The sequence below is a fragment of the Neopelma chrysocephalum genome, unplaced genomic scaffold (genome assembly GCF_003984885.1).
Source record: "Neopelma chrysocephalum unplaced genomic scaffold, ASM398488v2 Primary Assembly neopelma1_26, whole genome shotgun sequence".
Classification (NCBI taxonomy): Eukaryota; Metazoa; Chordata; class Aves; order Passeriformes; family Pipridae; genus Neopelma; species Neopelma chrysocephalum.
Window position 1 is genome coordinate 23,012,710 of NW_020897695.1, and position 20,485 is coordinate 23,033,194.

A 20,485-nucleotide genomic window follows, 5' to 3' on the forward strand; every position below is an offset into this window, starting at 1 on the left:
TCACCCTGGTGCAGGAAATAGAGAAAAATGTCCCTGCATGTCATTTGGAATGCAGATTATACCTCTACTGACCCAGGTTAATAAAAACACCAGCATGTTGGAGGATGGAGAAATGAAAATTGCAGGTCTTTTCAGTTTGTCTTTCTCAGCTGGTCTTTCTTCTCTTGCTGACCATAGTGCAATGCTGTGGTTTGGACATTAACAAAGAGCATTAAAGCATGCAAAAACGATATTTGTTTTATCCTGAAATTTGTTTCCTTAATCACTTAAGAGGAAAAGATTAAATATTTCTATTTACATTTGATGTGTATTACCATTGTAGTGAAAAAATTTGGAGACTGAATTTCAGAAATGCTTGCTACCTGCAAGTCTAGGCCATGTGAATGAAAGCTGCAAGTACTTAGTTCTTCTGAATTTCAAACTTTTTTTCTTTCCATGCAAACACTGATAGCTTGATATCCCTCATGTGTCTGTATGTATTTGTGTACAAATGTGTTTGTCTATGTATAATGTATATATACATTTACAGTCTACTGAGTTCTTTTACTCTCTTCATTTTTTGTTTGTTATGAGAGGGTACTGTTCTGTGCAATTAACTGATTTTTTTTAATCTTTTCTCCCTTCTTGTCTTCCTTTACTTTTCTTTTTCCTTTTTGAGTTGTTTTTCTTTTTAGCCTCTCTTCCTGTATGTGCAAGGGTTATGAGGGTCATGTTGAGAATGTTGACAGCTTTGTAGTTCTCATACAGCAAAATATAAACAAAAAGTCATTGCTGGATTATGTTTCTTAAATTGTTTGACATACCTTGTTGAGATGAAGGGGTGGCTTTAGTTTGTTTTTTTGTTTCTGACAGGTGACAACAGTTCTTTAGTTGACATGTTTTGACTTGCCAGCTAGGGTGCTTAGTGTGTGGCAGGTGCTGGAGGAGTATTGCACCAGGTTGGCAGCTGAGCTGCTCCAGCAGCACAGCAAACTGTGTTCAGTCACGACATTACTCTCTCAAACAGCAAACAGGGCTTGAATCTCTTCTGTGAACACAGAGATTCCTAATCCTCTTCTCACTGCAAGTGAGCCTGATTCATTCAGATGTACACAGATTCAATGACTCAGAAAGCTTTAAATGGAACTTACAGCAAAGTCTCATATAGCCTTTAAGAGGGAGAACTGAACTCGCCTGCCAACCTAAAATCAATGAGATTTTTCACAGTTTATTCGTGTGTGAATTTTGTATAGGAGCAGCCACAGTGTGCTCTTAAAAGTGGGTTTTCTTTCAATGCTGAGGAAAATGTCATTTTGGTATGATAAACTTTTAACAGGGGAGTGATAGCTTTAGAAAGGGGCAACACAACCCACTGGTGTTTATTTTTGTATTACTTTTTGTGGGTTTAATTCTAAATAGGATTTTATTCTGAGCATTTTTAATTATTAAGTTCAAAGGAGAGTATTCTCGATTGTCTTCAATTTATGTTAAATCTCAAAGTTCTGAGAGGATTCTGTAGCATGCTGTTGCATTTAGTATCAACCCTACATAAGATAAATATCTTGTAATGTTCTTTTGCTTACTGAAGTGATACTTCCAGATTTTGCTAATGAGTATGATCGATGCTCATTAAGTTTGGAAGCGATTGCAAGAAGTGAGATTATAAAGTTCATGAGAAATAATTCACAGTATTAAATTGTTACTTTATTTCTTTGCTTCCAAATATGGACTTTTGATCATTAGAAAATCCCAGCAGATTGGTTAACATCTTCATAATTTTTCTGTCAACAGTAAATTTTCAGAACCAACAGAAATTAGTGTGAAAATGTTAAATGCTTCCAAGTACTCTCATATAGATGAGCTAATAATTTGGTATATAGGGAGCAACAACTCAAATTATTTGGACCTCTCAAACTAGTTTTACATTTGATCCTGCACTGCACACTTTCGCAAATCTTTATTTGCATTTGATAATTGACTATGAGAATAAACTATAATGTTTTGAAAGCAAAGTGTCCAATTATCAATAGGATTGGTCAATGTCTGCAAGTGTGAGAAAGCAGACATATTTCCTGGATACTTATATCTGCCTCATGAGAAAGTGTTATTGAACTGTAGGCCATAATTTTGGTGTTAATAAATGAAGATTATCATTAATGAAGTAAGTAAGGAAACAAATCTGCTACAAATGTTGTCTGCATTACATGGAAAAGTTACGCTCACAATCCACAGCCATCAGCTTTAAAGCCTGAGTCTAGACCATCTTCCTCTACATTTCTCATTCACCAGAACCCATGGCTGCTTTGGTAGGTACTCAAAAACCCACATTTAGAAACTTCTTGGCAAATGCAGGCAGGTGGAGCCTGGCAGGCTCTGCCTTTGGGCATCTGGTATGGCTATGGTTGGTAGAAGATGCTGAACGGTTTATAAGCACCACATTTCCAGAAACCCCACTTTTATGCAAATGCTCTGGCTGCAATACCCCGAACAAGGCTGGCAGAGGAGGGCTGACAGCAATGGAGGGACAAGGCTACCTTGAAACACAGCTCATGTCCTCCATACCAGCCGTCTTCAGAGAGTTGCTGATAAGCAGAGGAGCAGCATGTGCCAGTGTGTGTGTGTTGCCAGCACAGCCATTCCTTCATGAAAATTGAGTGAATGAAATGTGGTTCCTTCATACTTTTGGGATGGCTGTACCCTAGAAGAAATAATGGAGAGCATCTCCCTGCTGTGCAACTGGAGGTCTTTGCCCTTTTCTGACTAGCTACTCTATGTTTTCTCTGTGACACTGTCTCTCTTTCTTCAGAATGTATGAATGGTCTTAGACTGCAGTTATGATAACTGTAGCAAATTTTGTATTTGGCTATTTTTGCTAATTTTTACATAAATACCTGGTATATCATATCATATCATATCATCTTTTACTGTATTGTCACATCCAAGACCTGCAGTTCTGTGCATTGCTACTGTATTTTCTTGTGATTTATCTTCAGCCTTTATTCCTACTTGTTAGCTCATCTTCTGGGCGGCCTAGAAGGATTAAATAACAAATAATAAATGTGTGATGAATATTTATATTTGCCTCTATGTGTGCATGCCTGTCTTTGTTCATAATCTGTGATGCCATATTGCAATAATGCATTGATTCATGATGTATAGCAGTTACTTTAATTGAACCATCCCTTGGTATTCCCCTTGTAGAAGGTGACTCCACCATGTTAGGTCCAGCATAAACATCTGAAGAAAGATTAGTCACATTCAGTGAACATTTGTTGCAATTTCTACATATTCTTTTCATTTACACCAGTTTCTGGATTTTATTTGATCCTCATTTCCATTTTTTCTATCCATAGCATAACTCAAAGAAGATTTTTCACAGGGTTGCTAGAATGTTACAATAAGTATGAACCTTTGAGAGACAAACTTGTGTATTTGAATGCAAGCATAATATCTTGTTTGTTACATTTTCTCTGTTCAATTACTTTACAGTTTTCAACTAATTTGTTATCACTAAAAATAGGTAATGTGAAATAGTTCCACATGAGGATCACAGGGTTTTCTTACAGTTCCAAAAGAAAGTGTCAGAACCAGGAGTCAGGAGCTGTTCATTCCCAGTATGGCGTATGTGAAAGTTGACCGGAGTTAAACCAGTGTAACTGTTTCTGCCTACAGTGTTGATGACAGAACTGCCTACCTGGCCCTGGGAGCAGTGAGGAACATCTCGCTTAACATTTTCATCTCTAACATTGGGGATGATGCCTATGACACCAATGTTTTCTTCAATTTTTCTGGGGAGCTCTTCTTCATCAAGATGTGGCAAAAGGTAAGAAAGGCCAGTCTCACAGTGAACAGTTCTTTTAACTTTAAGCCAATTTAATTACAAGATGTACGTACAGGGGGTGGCCTGGTGCACACTGCTGAGTCATTTGGAGGTTGATTTTGGTTATGCTGGACTTGAATTTCTTTCAGGCTATTTAATGAGATTTTTTTCTTGTATGAGTTTGATGAGTGTAGATTACACCCTTTGTATTTCTGTAGAAGACACATTCCTGTTATTTGTGCACTAATGAAAGACAGTTTGTTTGAGGTATTAAGAGGTGGAGGGAGACTGGTTTGGAAACTGCTAAGGTGCAAAATGGCACTGAAATACAAAGGGTGCCTCTAGTTTGAGTGATACCACACTGCACTCAGCAGTCCTGGTCATCTCCTGAACTGGGCTCCTAGACTTACTCCTTGTTGAAACCAAGACACAAGGCTGTTCTTTGCTCATGTCCTGGTGCAAGTTTGGGTTGTGGCCAGGGCACACCACTAGATCAGGAGGTCAAGAGTGCTTTTAATTTCACCCACATGGAGTGATTTTGAGTTTTCATTTAGATTGAAATACTTGGATGTTTTCATTAGCAGAAGTTCATTGTAAGATAAAGGTGTTGTAATACAAGCTTTTTGCAAACTGCTGGCTGTGATAGCTGTCTGAGTAGGAATAATGTGAAAATAATTGTGCAAAATGGGAGCTGTACAATTGTGACAACATTCTGTCTGTTTGTTCCTGCTTTTCACAGTCATTTGTTTCTTTGCTGGAGCTTTGCTTAGCTGTGCAAGACACAATAATAGCAATATTTAAAACAGTAATACAACTATTGCGAACTATAGGATTTATTTGGTCCATTAAACCAATGAAATTTTGCCATTATTTGTCCTGTTTTATTGTAGGTGTAAATTATTATAAACGTCTTAAATTAACTCATTGTATAATAAAAAAACATATAATTTCTTATACATGTTAATTCTTTTAGTGTTCACTTTTGACTACACAGTTGCAAGCCTCAGAGAATTATCTTTTTATTATGAGCTTCGTTTTCAGACATTATGTGCTGCAAGTGTGCAATTTATCAGGAGGAAAAAGGCAGGGGATAAAACAAAAATGGCTTATGCCGATGCACAACTTCTCCTTAATGGAAGTTTTATATGAAGATTTTCAGGGTCTGGCCCAGCTCTTGCTGAAGTCGGTGGGAGAGTTTCCATTCCTTTGCACTGGAAAAAAAACAAAGCTTGATGCATGCTCTTTTAAAAGATTGCTGTAGTCATTTTTTTTTCTTTTGTGCTTACATTTTAAATATTTTACACACACTGATTAACTGGAACACAGTTCCAGTTGTGTGGATGAATACAGTCACGTAAGATGTACTTTTTGTAGAGTTTTAGAAGGCAGCTTATGCTATAGCAAAGCCTGTTTACAGTGAATCCTGACCTACCTGTTGGTGTACCACCCAAGGTGGTATTTCACCATGGCTGGGCACCAGCAGAGGTCCTGGCTTCTGTCCAGGTAAGGAAGAGAAAAGGAAATCCAAAGTCCTGAACTTATGACACTTCCTCAAGGGGTGTAGAAGGACTCCCTGAGCCACAGGCAGCAGTTGCCCATTCTATTTCAGTCCCTGCATGGCCCACCAGGCAAGCTGCTTCTCTCAGCACACTTTCAGGAGCTGCACAGAGCTGGGAGCCACTGCCATGGTTACAGTAGTGCCAAGTAATGGGAGAGGGCTTTGGAAAAGGGATTCAGCTGCCTCTGTTGCTGAGATCCAACCACCACAATCTAGACTGTTATCTTGATAAACTGCATTACTAGATGTCCTAGTTATAACAGCTGGGACCAGTTTATCACTGGATGGGTGTAACCCAAAACTGTGTATTCTATAGCCTTCTATGCCATTTCCCAGAAACTGGTATCAATAGACCATTTACACCATCTACCCAGAGCACGCCTGACTCCTCAGGCTATAAACTGGGTGTTAAGAGGTCTGCGAGATAGGAGGATGCTCCTGTCCTCACATTCATTGTGGAGCTCCCTGCCCTGAGGGAGGTACTGGGCATTCCTGCCTGAACCTGAGGATATATACATTCTTGGAGTCTTGGGAGTTTTTTAACCACTCATGGGATCTAGAGAAAGACTGCAGACCACCACTCTCAACCAGACTGTAGACCACCACTCTCAAGTGGACTGCAACCACCACTTTTCAACCAGACTGCAACCACCACTCTCGACCAGACTGCAATTACCACTCTTGACCAGACTGCAACAGCACTCTCACCAACAGGTTTCCCCTCTCCTTTTACTTTGGAATCAGGGGGCCCAACGAACACCACTCTGTTCATGCTCCAGGATGCTGGGTTATACATTTGGGTTTTGTGGGTTAAAACCAACTATTTGTCTGTATAATCGTATTTATTGTATTATTTTATTAAATTGTTATTCTGACTTATAATGTCTCCTTTGAGTTGGGTTCATTTCCCCTGCCGGTTTACCTTTAGATCAGCACACTAGAAGAAAGGTAAAAACCCTTCACAGAGGGTAGAGCCCAGTATACAGTGAGCTCGATACACTTGATCTTGGATGTGCTTAATCAAAGGTTATGCTGTCCCTATGGAAAGATCACCAGTGCCTTTCCTGTGTCCCAGTGTCTCTCTCCATTATCAAGTTTTGCGCTTAAATTCAGTGGACAGAGACTTGCCAATGTTTGAGGTGAGAAATCTGTGGGAGAGGGTTTGTGTCCTGTGTTCTTAGGATGAAGCTTAAAATTGTCCAACCTTTGACATCTTCTACAAAAGACTTAAATAAGAATTTATTTGGACAGCTTTCAGTGGCTTTCGTTACAACAAGAAATGGGGGTTTGTTTTTGTTGTAACTTAAAGCTTAAAGTTTATTGAATTTCTGGTATGAAGGGTCACTTCCCTTTTCAGAAGTTTCTTTTGGTCACTTTTAAAACAGGCATCTGTCAGAAGATAAATGACACCCTGAGAGAATAGAATTTTAAACAAATATATATATTTTCTTAGTATATATAAACACATATATTATATATGCATGTGTATATATGTATGTATTTGCATTGCTTAGTCTTGTGAGATGTTATAGTCATAGTACTCTGTGGCTGGAAATAGTGCCAATTGCTCTCTCACCTGGTTGTTTAGATTTCTCCTATGAACCTGATAAGATAAAAACAAAACCCTCTTTAATTAATCTTATTAAGCACAAGACATGGTCCTGTAGGCATACTTAAGTTGTAGCCTCTCTGAAGTCAACCACAGTTTTGCTATAGAAGGACTTAAAAAAAACAGCTGCACAGTCAAAAATATGAGTAAAGATGTGAAGAGTGTTCAGCTGAAAATCCGAGGAGGGGCCAGTACTTCTTAAGAAACCACAAGCTTTCCTTTCCCTGGGTTTAACATTAGTCTGTGTTCCTTTTAGCATAAGCAGGTGCATTAAACCCTGTCTGAAGAAGGCCCTAAATCTGGTTGAGGTTTCTTTTTTTTTGTGAGAGAGCTTCCTGTGGCATTTCATCAAAACCAGAGATATTGAGCACAGCAGGGAGGAAGAGTGAGAAGCATTTCAGCTGGCTTCATTGGAGGCTCTGAGGGCAAGCAGGGGACCTTCTCTTCATTGCAAGCCCCCACCCAGTCAGGCTGCAGGGGATGCCGAGCCCGGCGCATTCCCAGCCAGCAGCGCTTTTGCAGCCTGTGTTTGGGAGGAGGCCAGAAAACTTGCACTTGACTTTTGACCATAACAATCTGCAGATACAGTCCTTTCCACTGAGCAAGGGAAAAGGAGGAGTGAACTAAAAAGCTGCTCTATAAAGTAGTGTGGCACCTCTTAAAGCCTTACAGTGAATTGCTAAGCTTTCCTTTTAAAAACAGGATATATATATATATGTTAAATAAGCCTGTTTCAATATCCCAGTGCAGTAGGTAATGGATGATGCCTCTGCATTTCAGCATCATTCCTAGGTTACCAGGTATTTATGATGTCATAAATATCTTAATGCACACTGTGTTTGAGTTTCTGAAAAACCAAAACCCCCAAACCTGTGTGTGTTTGCAAAAGGCATTTCCTGGGGTTTCAGATTTGGCTTTGGTTGTTGGGGATTGTATGTTGAGCTAAGGTTTTTTAATTCCAGGAAAACGCCTAGTGACAAACTCATTATTATTGTTGTTACTTAATGTTATTATTTACACTTGAAAATAACTACCAGTGAAGGACAGAAGAGCAGGAGGGCAGGATAAGGCTGGATTTTGTTGATTGTATTTTCTCATCCAGTTTGGTTTTAATTGTGAGTTTGGGGTTTTTTTCAATTATTTGTGAGGTTTTAAATTTACTTTTTCATCAAACTATGTGTAGTTGATGACACTTTAATTTATTTTCTTAATTCGTTATGAATTTAAGCATTTCTTAATATATATTATCTTATAACACTAAGATCAAATAGCTGTGTTGCAGTTGAATAACCAATATTCATTATAATTGAAGCCTTATACACAAAAGGTTGTCTTACAGTATATGTGGGCATATATTATCCGAAAGATAAGTGCCACTTATCTTTTGTTTCTGCTTTTAATTTTTGGTGTTTTGAAGATATGTTTTTGTTATAGAATAAAAATGCATTAAACTATATTGGGTTTGTTTAGCAAGGTTCTGGTAGTAGGTGGGGCTGTAGGAGTGGCTTCTATGAGAAGCTGCTAGAAAGCTTCCCCCATTTTCTCATAGAGCAAATGCCAGCTGGCTCCAAGACAGACCCACCGCTGGCCAAGGCTGAACCAGTCAGAGGTGGTAGTAACACCTCTGTATTAATGTATTTAAGAAAGAAAAAAAGTTATTGTGCAAATGTAGTTGTGGCCAGAGAAGAGAGGTGTGAGAATATGTGAGGGAAACAACTATGCAGACACCAAGGTCAGCAAAGAAGGAAGGGGAGGAGGTGATCCAGGCAGCAGAGCTGAGATTCCCCTGCAGCCCATGATGAACATGGTGAAGGAGGTTGTCCTCCTGCAGCCTGTAGAGGTCCAGGGGGGTGCAGAGATCCACCTCTAGCCCGTAGAGGAGCCCCACGTCAGAGCAGATGGATGCCCAAAAGAAGTCTGTGAACTCATGGGAAGCCCATGCTGGGGCAGGCTCCTGGCAGGGACCTGCAGACTTATGGAGAAAGGAGCCCATGCTAGAGCACATTTGCTGGTAGGACTTGTGACCCTGTTGGGGACCTACACTGGAGCAGCCTGTTCTTGAAGGAAGGGACTCCCATGGAAGGGATCTACACTGGAGCAGTTCATGAAAAACTGTAGCCTGTGAGAAGGAGTCACATTGGAGAAGTTCATGAAGAACTGTCTCCTCTCGGAGGGATCCCATGCTGGAGCAGAGGAAGGACTCCTCTACCTGAGGAGGATGGAACAGCAGAAACAACATGATGAACCCCCATTTTCTGTCTTCCTGTGCCTCTCCAGGAGAAAGTGGTAGAGCCCAGGAAGGAGGAAGGGGTGGGGAAAAGGTTTTGTTAAAATTTGTTTCACTTCTCGTTATCCTGCTCTGATTTTGACTGATAATAAATTCAGTTAATTTCCCCAAGTTGAGTCTGTTTTTCCTGTGATGGTAATTGATGAGTGATCTCTCCTTGTCCTTATCTCATGGACCTTACATTATATTTTCTCTACCCTGTCTAGTTGAGGAGGGGAGTGATAGAGCGGCTTTGGTGGGCACCTGTCATTCAACCAGGGTGAAACCACCATAGTAATTATCGTAATAATTAAAAAACAATCTCTCTGTTAATATGCATTCAACCACGATTTAGTAGTGTGAGATATGTGTGTGTGTGAGCACATGTATACATATATGTGCAGTGAGATGAAGGAGTTCATCTAGCCAGCTTGCTTCCCAGTTATTTTGTTCCTGTTTACTTGTCCTGTTGTTGAATGCAAAAGACTGTTGCCCACATCATGCCAGGAAATGATATCTTATGCCTTTGGAAGGGAGAGCTTTATGTATCTTGGAATAAATGAAAAACGTTATTTCAAATGATGACAACAAAATAAGTTTTTTTCCAAGATGGCTGCCTAGGACAGTAGCTTGGGAAGGTGTCTAGTAAATCAGCTGTGTGGATTAGGAGTGGCGGTGAAATTTTTCTGCTCTCCTGCTGTCTGTTTTAGGAAGCGAACAAACTTAAGGGGTGCTTCACACCATATCTGGTTTTGCAACTCATGACACTGGTCCTTGAAAATAAGAATATGAAATTATTTGTGTGATTAGCGTTTGTGTTAAAACTGATGCCATCTTTTCCAATATTGAGATGGAAAACTTATACAGAAGTAAATTGTATCTGTAAAAATAAATACCTGATGTAAAGAGACTGTGTTGGGTCATTTTCAGCGTGTGTATGTTACTTGAGAGACCCCTGGTGGCCTAGTGGTTAGCGTGCAGAACTTTCACTGCTGCGACCACGGGTTCAATTCCCCGGTCTCCTGGCCTGATGGAGGTCGTTAGCCCTGTGTGGCCATCCATCTATGAGAAGGACACTCTAAACAAACCTACGTCCTGAGGACCTCACTGCCATTGTCCAAGCTTGCTTGGCCCCGGCAGATGAACCTTAGGATTAAAGGGTGGGCTCAGTTCAGCGCAGGCCGTGTCTCACCTAAAAAAATCCATTGCGCAGGCTGGAAAGGTAAAAAGACCTTTCCCCAAATCTTCGTTCGCGAAGATGGGCCATTATTATTATTATGTTACTTGAGAAAGTTGAATTATTGGTGTTTCCAGTTGTGTTGGCTCTGATTCAAGACTTTTAAGTCTTAGCTTTGTTATTACTGCCTTTAATTTTTGTCCTTTTTTGTTTGTTTTTTTTTTGTGAGGCTGCAGCAATGAAGCTATCCATATGTATTTGTAGGGCAAGGAGTATAGCAACAGGAGCAACATATATTTTGGAAATATCTGCAAGGTCGGATATCTGCAAAGGTACCTGATGTAGCTTACCAGCTCTGATACAATCATGAAAGTTTTAAGCAAGGAATTATTTGTCTTTCTATTCCAAGCAATAATTGCATTTCTCCACTATAGAAAGTACTTAAAATCATAGAATCGTTAAAGTTGGAAAAGACCTTCAAGATCATTGAGTCCAACCTTTGACTGAACACTACCATGTCAACTAAATGGTAGCACTAACTACCACATCCAGTAGTTTCTTGAACACTTCAGGGATGATGACTCCACCACTTCCCTGGGCAGCCCATCCAATGCTTATCCACCCTTTCAGTGAAGAGATTCTTCCTGATGTCCAACCTGAACCTCCCCTGGCACAACTTGAGGCTATTTCTTCTTGTCCTGTCAGTAGTTGCCTTGGAGAAGAAGCTGACCCTCACCTTGCTACAACCTGCTTTCAGATAGTTGTAGAGAGCAATAAGGTCTCTCCTGAGCCTCCTTTTCTCCAGACTAAACAATCCCAGCTCTCTCAACTGCACCTTATATGACTTATTCTCTAGACCCTTCACCAGCTTCGCTACCCTTCTCTAGACATGCTCCAGTACCTCAAAGGCACTTGTGTCTTAATAGGAGTTATGAGCCTGATTCTTTAGTGAGGATTATAAAGGACAGGTGAAAAACGAATCATTGGAATGGCTTTTGTTTGGTTTTATAAAACATGAATTCATACAGGCTTAGAAAGCTAGTAATTTCTTCATGATAAAAGACATTAATTATATTAAGCTATTCAGTCAATAACTTGAGTTTGTAAAACTTTCTTATATTCCAAGCTTGATGCTTCACTACTTTATATTTTTAATAGTTTTTTAATTGTGGAGTGTCAGTAACTGCTCCATCCTACAAGCAGGCAGCACTTTTGTTCTCACTTTTCTTGGTTCTCTAAAGAAGAGAAGTGACACAGCAAACAAGAAGGGCCACTTTCAAGAGAGAAATTATAATAATACAGTCTTAAATGAAGTTGTCTTGTTAGAAGTATCTCGTCATTGCTTAGCATCTTTTAAAGGAAGGAAGGATGAAAGAGGAAGTCAGTTTGCAAGAGGGAGAAACCAGAGAGGGATTCAAGTGCAAGGTGAGTTTTGCTTAAATACTGCAAGGGACAGAGGATTTCATCTGAATTCTTCCCATGAAAAGAATGCTCCTCCTTTTTTGGTAGAGAATGAATGAACTGGCTTTGGAGCTGGTACTGACCTTCTTCCAACATTTCCTCTATCGTTCTTCCATGGAAGCAGACAATTCCCATCCCAAAGCCACTCCCAGCCCAAGACAAGTGTTAAAAACAAGGAGGAGTGCTGGCAGAAAGTGATTGAGAAAAGCTCTCCAGCCCTTATGTGCTCCTCCAAAGCCTCAGACAGCAAAATGCCCAGAAAACGGCATGACAAGTGTCTTCCTTGAGAGGTTTCCAGTGCCTACAGTCAAGATAGGTGCTGGCCTCCTTGCAGCTTTTCAGTGCAGATAATTCCTCTCCTGTGGGATCTAGAAAACATTAGAGGCTCGTAGGGATGGGAGGAAAAAGGTGGAGTGAGCTTTCTGACCCTGGGAAGACATTTGGTTTGGGTTATGTTCAGAGGCTAGAGAGGCCTCCAGGAGCCTGCATTTATCCTGACAGGACCAGCAGCCCCCTCCACTCGGAAAAGAGGCATGAGTGTCAAGCCTGAGCTAATGAAACTTCACTGGGGCGTGAAGGTATCTGCAGAGCCCCAGCATGAGTTCCCAGACTGTTGCGTGGAGGTCTTTATATGATAAAGAATGAGTACGCTCTCTGATGTGGTGGAATCAAAGAGGCTTTATTTGAATCTCGCGCTCCCTTTTATTCCCTAAAACTGTGTGACCTTAGAACCAATGGGGTTGTCTGTCCCAGCGCATGTCCCTTCAGGCTCCCTGCCTCCGGTGCGTCCCTCTGCACCCCTGGGACACGCCTGCACCCCTGGGACACGCCTCCTACACCAGACTGATGGTGTCAGCTGAGATGTTACCTCTCAGGTGATAATTGCTGCTGTGGGGGTGGGTTGGCCTCAGAAATGCAAACTTGTCATTAAGAGACAGATTCCAGAAAATACAGATTTGCTCTGATGAGAATTATTTTCCTCTATGACTGCTTTTGTCCCACTGTCTGTGGAAGGAATATATAAGGCTCTGTATTCCAAATTTTTATGAGACATATTACAAACATCACAGGGAAAGTCTGCTGTCTCCAGCCATTACTCACCTGGACAACTCCACTGGAGACACTGGTCATCCACAACTGTAAAATAGGCAACTGTTCTGTACTTGGGGGATGCTATCAGTTTGTCCCAAATTAAAAGCCCTATGCGACTTAGTCATATGGCCCACTGTGTCCACATTTAAATGGCATTCCTTATGTTATTAATAACACCCAGGTTGTGCACCAGTGGATGGGTGTTGTTGTGTGGGTAGTTGGTAGTCTGGCCTTTAAGCTCCCGTTCTGCTGGCAGAGTATGTGTAGCTGTACATTAACACATATGGAAAAGGGTCATAGAGTCAGGCCTAGCCAAACAGCATGGTTGAAATGTGGCCAACCTTACAATCAGCGAGGGTCAGCTGACCTAACAGCTCAGTGGGGACAGTGTATCTTGGTGATGTTCCCTGGATAATTTCCTATATGTTGAAAAAAATTATTTCAGCTGTTGTCAGCAAGCAGGGAAAAGAAAGATTTAGCTGGTGTAGTACAGTGAAAGTTGATAAAGTCTAATTGGTCTGTTAAAATGGGAACTAATGTATCAGCAAAGGAGGTGGAACTTCTCAGGGTGGCACCAGATCTCCCTTATTCCTTATGGTTTCACCCCCTTCCCTGCAGGTCCCTTAAAAGATGAAAGAAGCTTTGTTGATTGGTTCTGAAACTTGTTTTGGGGTTTAATCACTGAGCTGAGTGAACAATTTCTGTTACCTCTTCAGCTTCTGAGGTGCTGTGCTCTAGAAATTTGCTGCACTAGCTTTTCGTCAGTTGAGATAAATGTTTATGAGAGAGTGTGTTGGGAATATCCAGTAAACAGAAAAGTTTTTGTCTTTCCTTTTTTGCTCAAAGATTTGCCATGTTGACTGGGATCAGTGAGCTCATGATCTGTAAATAACTTCCATTGAGGAAGGAGAAGGAAGAGGCAAGAGGCTTTAATTAATTATATAGGAAGAGTTGTTTTCACAAAATAAGGAGCAAATCCAAGATGTTTGAAGCCTGACTTGTTGGGTTTGGGGTGGGGTGTGCCTACAGCATTTACTAATGAGGTCATGGAATAGGACAGGAAATTTCTTCCTAAAGAAAACTTTTTTTCCTCTCTTATTCTTTTTATGAAACAACTGTTGAGGTTCCCCAATGCGCTTTCAAATTTATTTTCTGGTAATGAATCAAAGGATCGATTCATTAGCAGAATACAGAATGCCCCACTACCCCACATCTTCATATGCACATTGGGCTGTGTGCACATCAGCATACTCAGGTATGTAGTTTTGCTCTCTCATTAAGCACTGGGATGACAAGGGTCTTGGTGAAACAGCAATTTGTAGAATTTATGAAGTGTAGTATTCATATTTGCTGATTTGGTTTGCTAGGGGAATATCTATGTGCTGGAAAGTAAAGGAAAACTTTCAGTCTGTGGCACTGTATAATTTGATTGGATATCCAATATTCTTCAATCATTGCATTCAAGACGTTAGATAGATGCTAGCTTCATGACAATGTCTAGCTGAGCAAGTCTGTATTGAGTCTGTAACTCCCTCTCTGTAAAATCTAGGAATAGGAGGTAATGAATAACAATAATTTTCACATTATAGTTGCTATTGATGCTGATTTATCATTGACTTGGCCTTCACATTATTCACATTGTTACTTCACATTCCACCTGTGTTTGGAAATTATTAACAACAGAGGAAATATGTGAAGTTCAAGATCCAGAACTGTTACGTTAAAAAGTAAAGCCATTTTAATTTCTTTCCATCATGAACATCTTTTCCCTCCTTATGAGTGATTCCATGACATACTTTGCTTTGGCTAGTGGAGAACTGTACACAGAGGAGTTTCTGAACACAAGGTGTTTGCTTGAAGTTACCAAGTAATCTATGTTTCTAAAAAATGGAATAAAACTCATGGGATTTTCACTCTGAGAGCAGAAACTCCCTGAAATGCACATGAGAATTTTTCCTGGACCCATTGTTGCTTTTAAAGCTATGGCCACCTGTGCCGACCACTGCAGTCCATCTTCAAAGCTACTATCAGTAACAGGATTATTTTTTTTCCCGGTTTGGAATGCACACTCATAGCTCATGAGAGGCCTTGTGGCCCTCCCAGGTGGCCTGGTGCCTCCACCGTGTGTCACAGCCACTGCCTGGGAAGCTGGCTTCAGAGAAGCAGTGCGTCCCAACACTGTGCACAGTTCTCCCTGTCTGATCCCTGGTTGTGCAGTGTTGAGAAAGTTGGGCACTTACAGCAGTGGGAGTTTGAAAGCTCTGTGCATTTGGAACTCCTGAAACAGATGAGCAAAAGAAGGAACACCAAGCCCCAAAACTGCAGGCTCATTTTGTGAGACACTGAGATATCCAAATGTGAGTTGATTATGCCTTTGACTGTGGGCTGACGGACTTGGGGAAGGTGTGTGCCTGGCAAGGTCTTGCCCAGAAACATGGAGGAAATACTGTCTACTCAGCTACCAGAGAGTACTGAGACGAAGGAGACATCAGACTGCTACTTATCCGAAGAAAAACGAGGCCCAAAAGGCTTTTGAGGATGATAATCAGAGCAACTTTTAAGAGATATCTGAAGTAGATCGGACCCATCATTTCAGTCATTTCAGATGATTTTTACTTAAATTATTGTACAGTGCTGGTCAGTTTCCAGTCAGTAATGCCACTAATCCTCTTTGTGTTGTTGCAGTTTTAAAATAACCAACAAAGCACCATTTTGGAGGAAAGTGTGGTATTCGTGGAATTTTGTGTTAGAAGAACCAAACTGTATGCACACGAGGCCTCCAAGATTAAACTACTTTGAACTGTACTTGCTCTCAGCCATAGGGAAACTCAGTCTGAGCCAGACTTTTTATTTGAAAAAAATCCCTAACCTTATATGAGTTCAGGCATCCCTAATTGCACTGCATATGTGACCCACATTCTTTGGTGACCTCAGTTGCTGTGGAAAGAAAGTATATTAGTACATTGAGGAGGTAGCTGTTAAATTAATTGGTGCATCTTCATATCCTTGAAGCCTCAGTAAAGGCCTTTAGAGAATTGTGAGATAGGGAGAGATAAGGGTAGGAGCAAAATAAAAATTCTGCTCTCCAAACCCTAGGGAAACCCACAAGTTGTTGATAGCACAACTGAAGGGTTTAGACCAAGATTATGGAGAGTGATTGGAAGAAGCCATTTCAAACATCATCAGAGAGGTGAGAATTTATTTTAGGTTCCTGATATTAGAGGTATTTATGTTACCCAGCTTTGCTAGCTAAGTGTATAGGAAGCAGATTACCAGCTGTGAACAGACTATCTCCCAAAAGTAAGAAGCTCTTAAATTGCAGGTCCATTCTATATAATTGGTCTGTTGTGTGGAACAAAACATCCAGATGTTCATCTAGACTGTAATTTGGGAAAGTGTCCCTCCTCATGAAAAGTGCAAGTTGGAATTACTGAGGTATAAGTATGTGTTTTAAGTCAGGATCCATGATGATAATAAAATACCGTACAAATTTAGCAAATTTTCCCAGTACCCAATGTAAGTCTCTACCTTTGGAACAGGCCAGAAAATTTCCAAATAACTAATGGGGAGAGTTAGTTATAAAGTCTGTATACTGGAGAGGATATAGTAGGTAAATGCGTAATACCTATCTTTTGAGGCTTAGTGTAGCATGAAGTGGACTGTGCAAGTAGCCCTCTTTTGTGATATTTTCTTTGCATATTTGTTTTAGGACTTCTGGATGAGGATACTGTTCCTGATTCTCTCTGATGTCAACTGCAATGGTTCAGATATCATAGAACAAGAAAACTAGTAACAACACAAAAAGAAATAATAAGAGTGTGTGCTCTTAGAAGAAATGCAGGGTTCCCCAGTATTCACTCTTGTTGTTCTGCTTTTGTATTCTTTGGAAAACATACAGTACCAGAAAAAAATCCTAACAAGTTAAGCAAATTCTCAACATCTTCAAAACAAGAGTTTTCTGCCAACATATTATCAAGGCTTCCAGGACATTTTCTCGTCAGTTCCAAAATACATGCGCTAGTAGCCAAGATTTGCAAGGGAGATTCTTTTTCAATCTAAACAACAACAACAACAAAAAAGTTTAATTTGAGTTTAGAGAAGAGAAATATGAATTTCTGGCAAATATATTTTGTAACAAACCTTCCAACTAACCTTCTGAAAAATATGCAGATTATTTTAACAATTCCTCAATGAAGTTTCAGTGTCTTTCACTGGTGGTTTTAATGAAAAGTTCATTAAAAAATAATGCGTAATCAGAGGAGTATTTAAAAGTATGAAGTGAACTCTGTCACAGATAATCAACGGTATTCAGAGCAGTACAGAAGTTACCCTAAGTTCAGAAACTAATACAACTTTCTGGGCTGCTCTAACCATTGGCATTTGAATTATTGACAATATTCATAGTCGATGTTTAGCATGAGGAGAGGATCATCCCTCTACTTTATCTATGCCACCATTGCCTCACTAAGAAGGTTGGTATCCTTACCAACATGATTCATCTTGTGGACCAGAGCAAGAGATCAGGGCAGTGAATGTCACCAGGACATTAACTTTCTCTCTTGCATCTGTGTGTGACATGGCTTGGTCACTGTCTCCTGACACAGTTCTCTTTTTATGGTACGGGTATCTGGAAAAACTACCTTGGGAAACTTGTATTCTGGATTATTTGAAAGCTGTCTTTTAATGAACAGAGGGCAGAACTGATGGTCTGAGTTATCCAAGTATTTGGGCTCATCCCCTGACTCTAATGTGTTTAGTCATGTGGTATTTTCTCATACATATATATATATATATATCCATCAGAGCAAGGTTCTGACAGTTGTCTTCTTCCCCGTACTGGTCTGACTGAGGTGGAGTAAGGCAGTGCTACACAGTGCTATAGTGGGAAATGTTTAGTATTCTACAATACGTCATCACAATGGTATTTCTTAGTAATCCTTTTTCTCCCCAAATCTATCATCTCGTGTTCTTTTTTATTTTCTTACAGGAGGAGCTGGGCATTGCCTGTGAGTTGCTGGAATCAGATTTCCTCAAGTGCAGTGTGGGATTTCCTTTCATGAGATCAAATTCTAGGGTAATGTTGTGATATTTGCAATTTGCAGAGTAATAGTTCATTCACCTCTGTCTCCGAGGAGTGGCTGGAAATAAACTGCTCTATTAAATATCTGTGACTGATACTTTCTCTAGCTTTCTAACCCAGATATCCAAGCCTTTCACAGTTACAGACTGTAACTGTCCTCTTTCCCAACATACAGAGCCAATGACAGTGCCTGTGTACTGCAATAAAATGCTTTTGAAAAATGATGCAAGAGTTGCAACTGTGAAAAACGCATATTTCTTCTGTAGAAAATTAGAAAAGGACCCTCTGTCTTATTTATGTTGCCTTACTCTGTTTTTATTTTTGTCTTCTTTCACATTAAAGTGGAACTGAATTTATACAAATTACAATGAAAATGTACTAATGGCTTTTTCATATTATGATCTCCTGGTAAATTTTTTAAAGAGGATTTTGTTCAGTAATAGAAGATACACTCTCTCATGATGTTTAAAAATCCAGCTGCGTTCTTTCTGTCACTAAACTGAGTTGGATAAATGACCAACTCAGAAAGGTGAGAAAATAGGGAATAGCTTTAGGATGACCCAAACAAAAAGAGTCTGAGATTTTTCAGAAACTTTCAATTTCATGAGCTAATCCTTTCCATTTGAATTGGGATATCCTTTCACGCAACACGAAAGTTTTTGTTTTCTTAGTCTTATTGACTGTTTCATGCTCTGTTGAAACATCTAAAAATATTTTAAACGGAATAGAAAAAATAAATACAGTAGCAAAATATTATCTAGAATGTAAGAATGTAAGCTGTTGAAATTAGTATGAATTTCGATAGTGGTTCACTTGGCCAAAACCCATTTTGGAGTTAGACAGAAAAGTTGTTACATGGAGAAGTTATTCATCAAAGTAAATTCTCTTTTCAGAATTAGCACATGATTTCACCCATTATGATGGGTGTCCTGAATGCTGCTTTAGCTTGTGCCACTTGCTCCAAATCTCTGCAGGCCTGTGGTGTGATTTTTATTCCCCTAAAAGATGTCTTCAACAGCAAACATATAGATTGGTGCTGAGATAGTTTGTACTGGAAAACTCTTTCCCTGGCAAATGATCTTCTCAAGAAATATCTTTGAATGGCAATTCTAGTAAAGGCCTTTTCTCAATGAAAGGAAAAACCAAACTCTCTAGTATTTGATGAGAGGCAAAATGGCTAAGATTTAAAAGTTAATCTGCAGTAGAGGAAAATCTCTTACATCTATCAAAATATGCTACTTTTGTACAACTAGACCAGTAAAATATATGTGAAGTTTCAGAATAAATACATTTTGAAACAATGTGCAGTATTTCTAACTACTACGTTTTCTTTGCACAGTATGAGTTCAGTGTGATCTTTGACACAAGCCACTTGTCTGGGCAGGAAGAAACGCTTACCTTCCTTGTCACTGCCCAAAGGTAAGGGGACCTTTATATGTCTGGATGACTTGGATATTCTTTATTGCATGAAGTGTGTATTGCATATGCTTGACAGTTGTGTGATATTAGTTGTAAGCGTGTATATGTATAGTAAATTAGGTTAAATTACTCAGGCTAAATGCATATATTTGGATAATGCAGAGGAAGCATGTGTTGAAGCTTCCTGAAAAATGAGATAGGATCATACATAGGTTTTCTTTGCCAGGCAGTTGCAATTCTGAAGAAGCAATCTGTATTCTCTCAGTTGAAAGGCTCTTGTGTTTCAGTGGCCATCTCCTTAGGCTCTGCTCAGTTGGCGATCACCACCAGACAGAACCATTTGTTCCAGCATTTGAATGAAATAAGCATGCTTGGATGCAAACCAAAAAAGATAAATGCTTTAGTTAGATGGTCAGGGATCTCACTGACAGGTTCCAAAGTTGCATGTCTATTTTTCCCCCCTCTGGATCTTCAGTGAGCTATGACAGATTGTGGAAAATGGCTGAATAGGGTACTTCCCTAAGGGCACTTGAAGCAGGCATGGAAGTAGGTTGACGCCAAGTTTGCATCATAGGCATTTTATCTCAGGCGGAATAAAAGGTGTGACACGTGCTCTGTGTCTCCTAAGATGATGTACCACAAAGAAGCAGACTCCATGGGTGATTCAGTCACAAGCACTGTCAAGGTCTTTGTGGGAACCAATGCACAGCTGCATTAACATGGGCCATGAACTTGTGCTTTGATGTGCTGCATGTGTGACTAGTTCCTGCTTCCACTTACTATGTGAGTGAGCCAACTTCATACTCTTCCATGTAAAAATCAGGATCTCCAGCCTGAATTCTCCTCCCAAACTGGATCACACCTCTCCAAACGGCTGGAGATGAGAGATGAGATGTAGCAGCTGCTGAGTGACTCTCATGAGGCATAGTCTTCCCCTACAGTAACGGCTGTAGGTGGGATCAGATCCTGCAGCATGTAGGACTGGTATGAAACACTGAAAGTGAGACCTTGCATCACCATGTCT

At 40.1% G+C, this 20,485-nt stretch overlaps 1 protein-coding gene across 1 annotated transcript in view; it reads left to right on the plus strand.

Moving 5' to 3' along the window:
• ITGA9 (integrin subunit alpha 9) overlaps positions 1-20,485 on the plus strand; it is a 219,326-nt gene that overhangs the window by 139,584 nt on the left and 59,257 nt on the right. Inside the window, exons 18-20 of the mRNA XM_027675915.1 lie at positions 3,652-3,802; positions 17,950-18,036; positions 19,382-19,461. Of these exons, the coding sequence (XP_027531716.1) occupies positions 3,652-3,802; positions 17,950-18,036; positions 19,382-19,461 (318 nt within the window). The remainder of the gene's footprint in view (positions 1-3,651; positions 3,803-17,949; positions 18,037-19,381; positions 19,462-20,485) is intronic.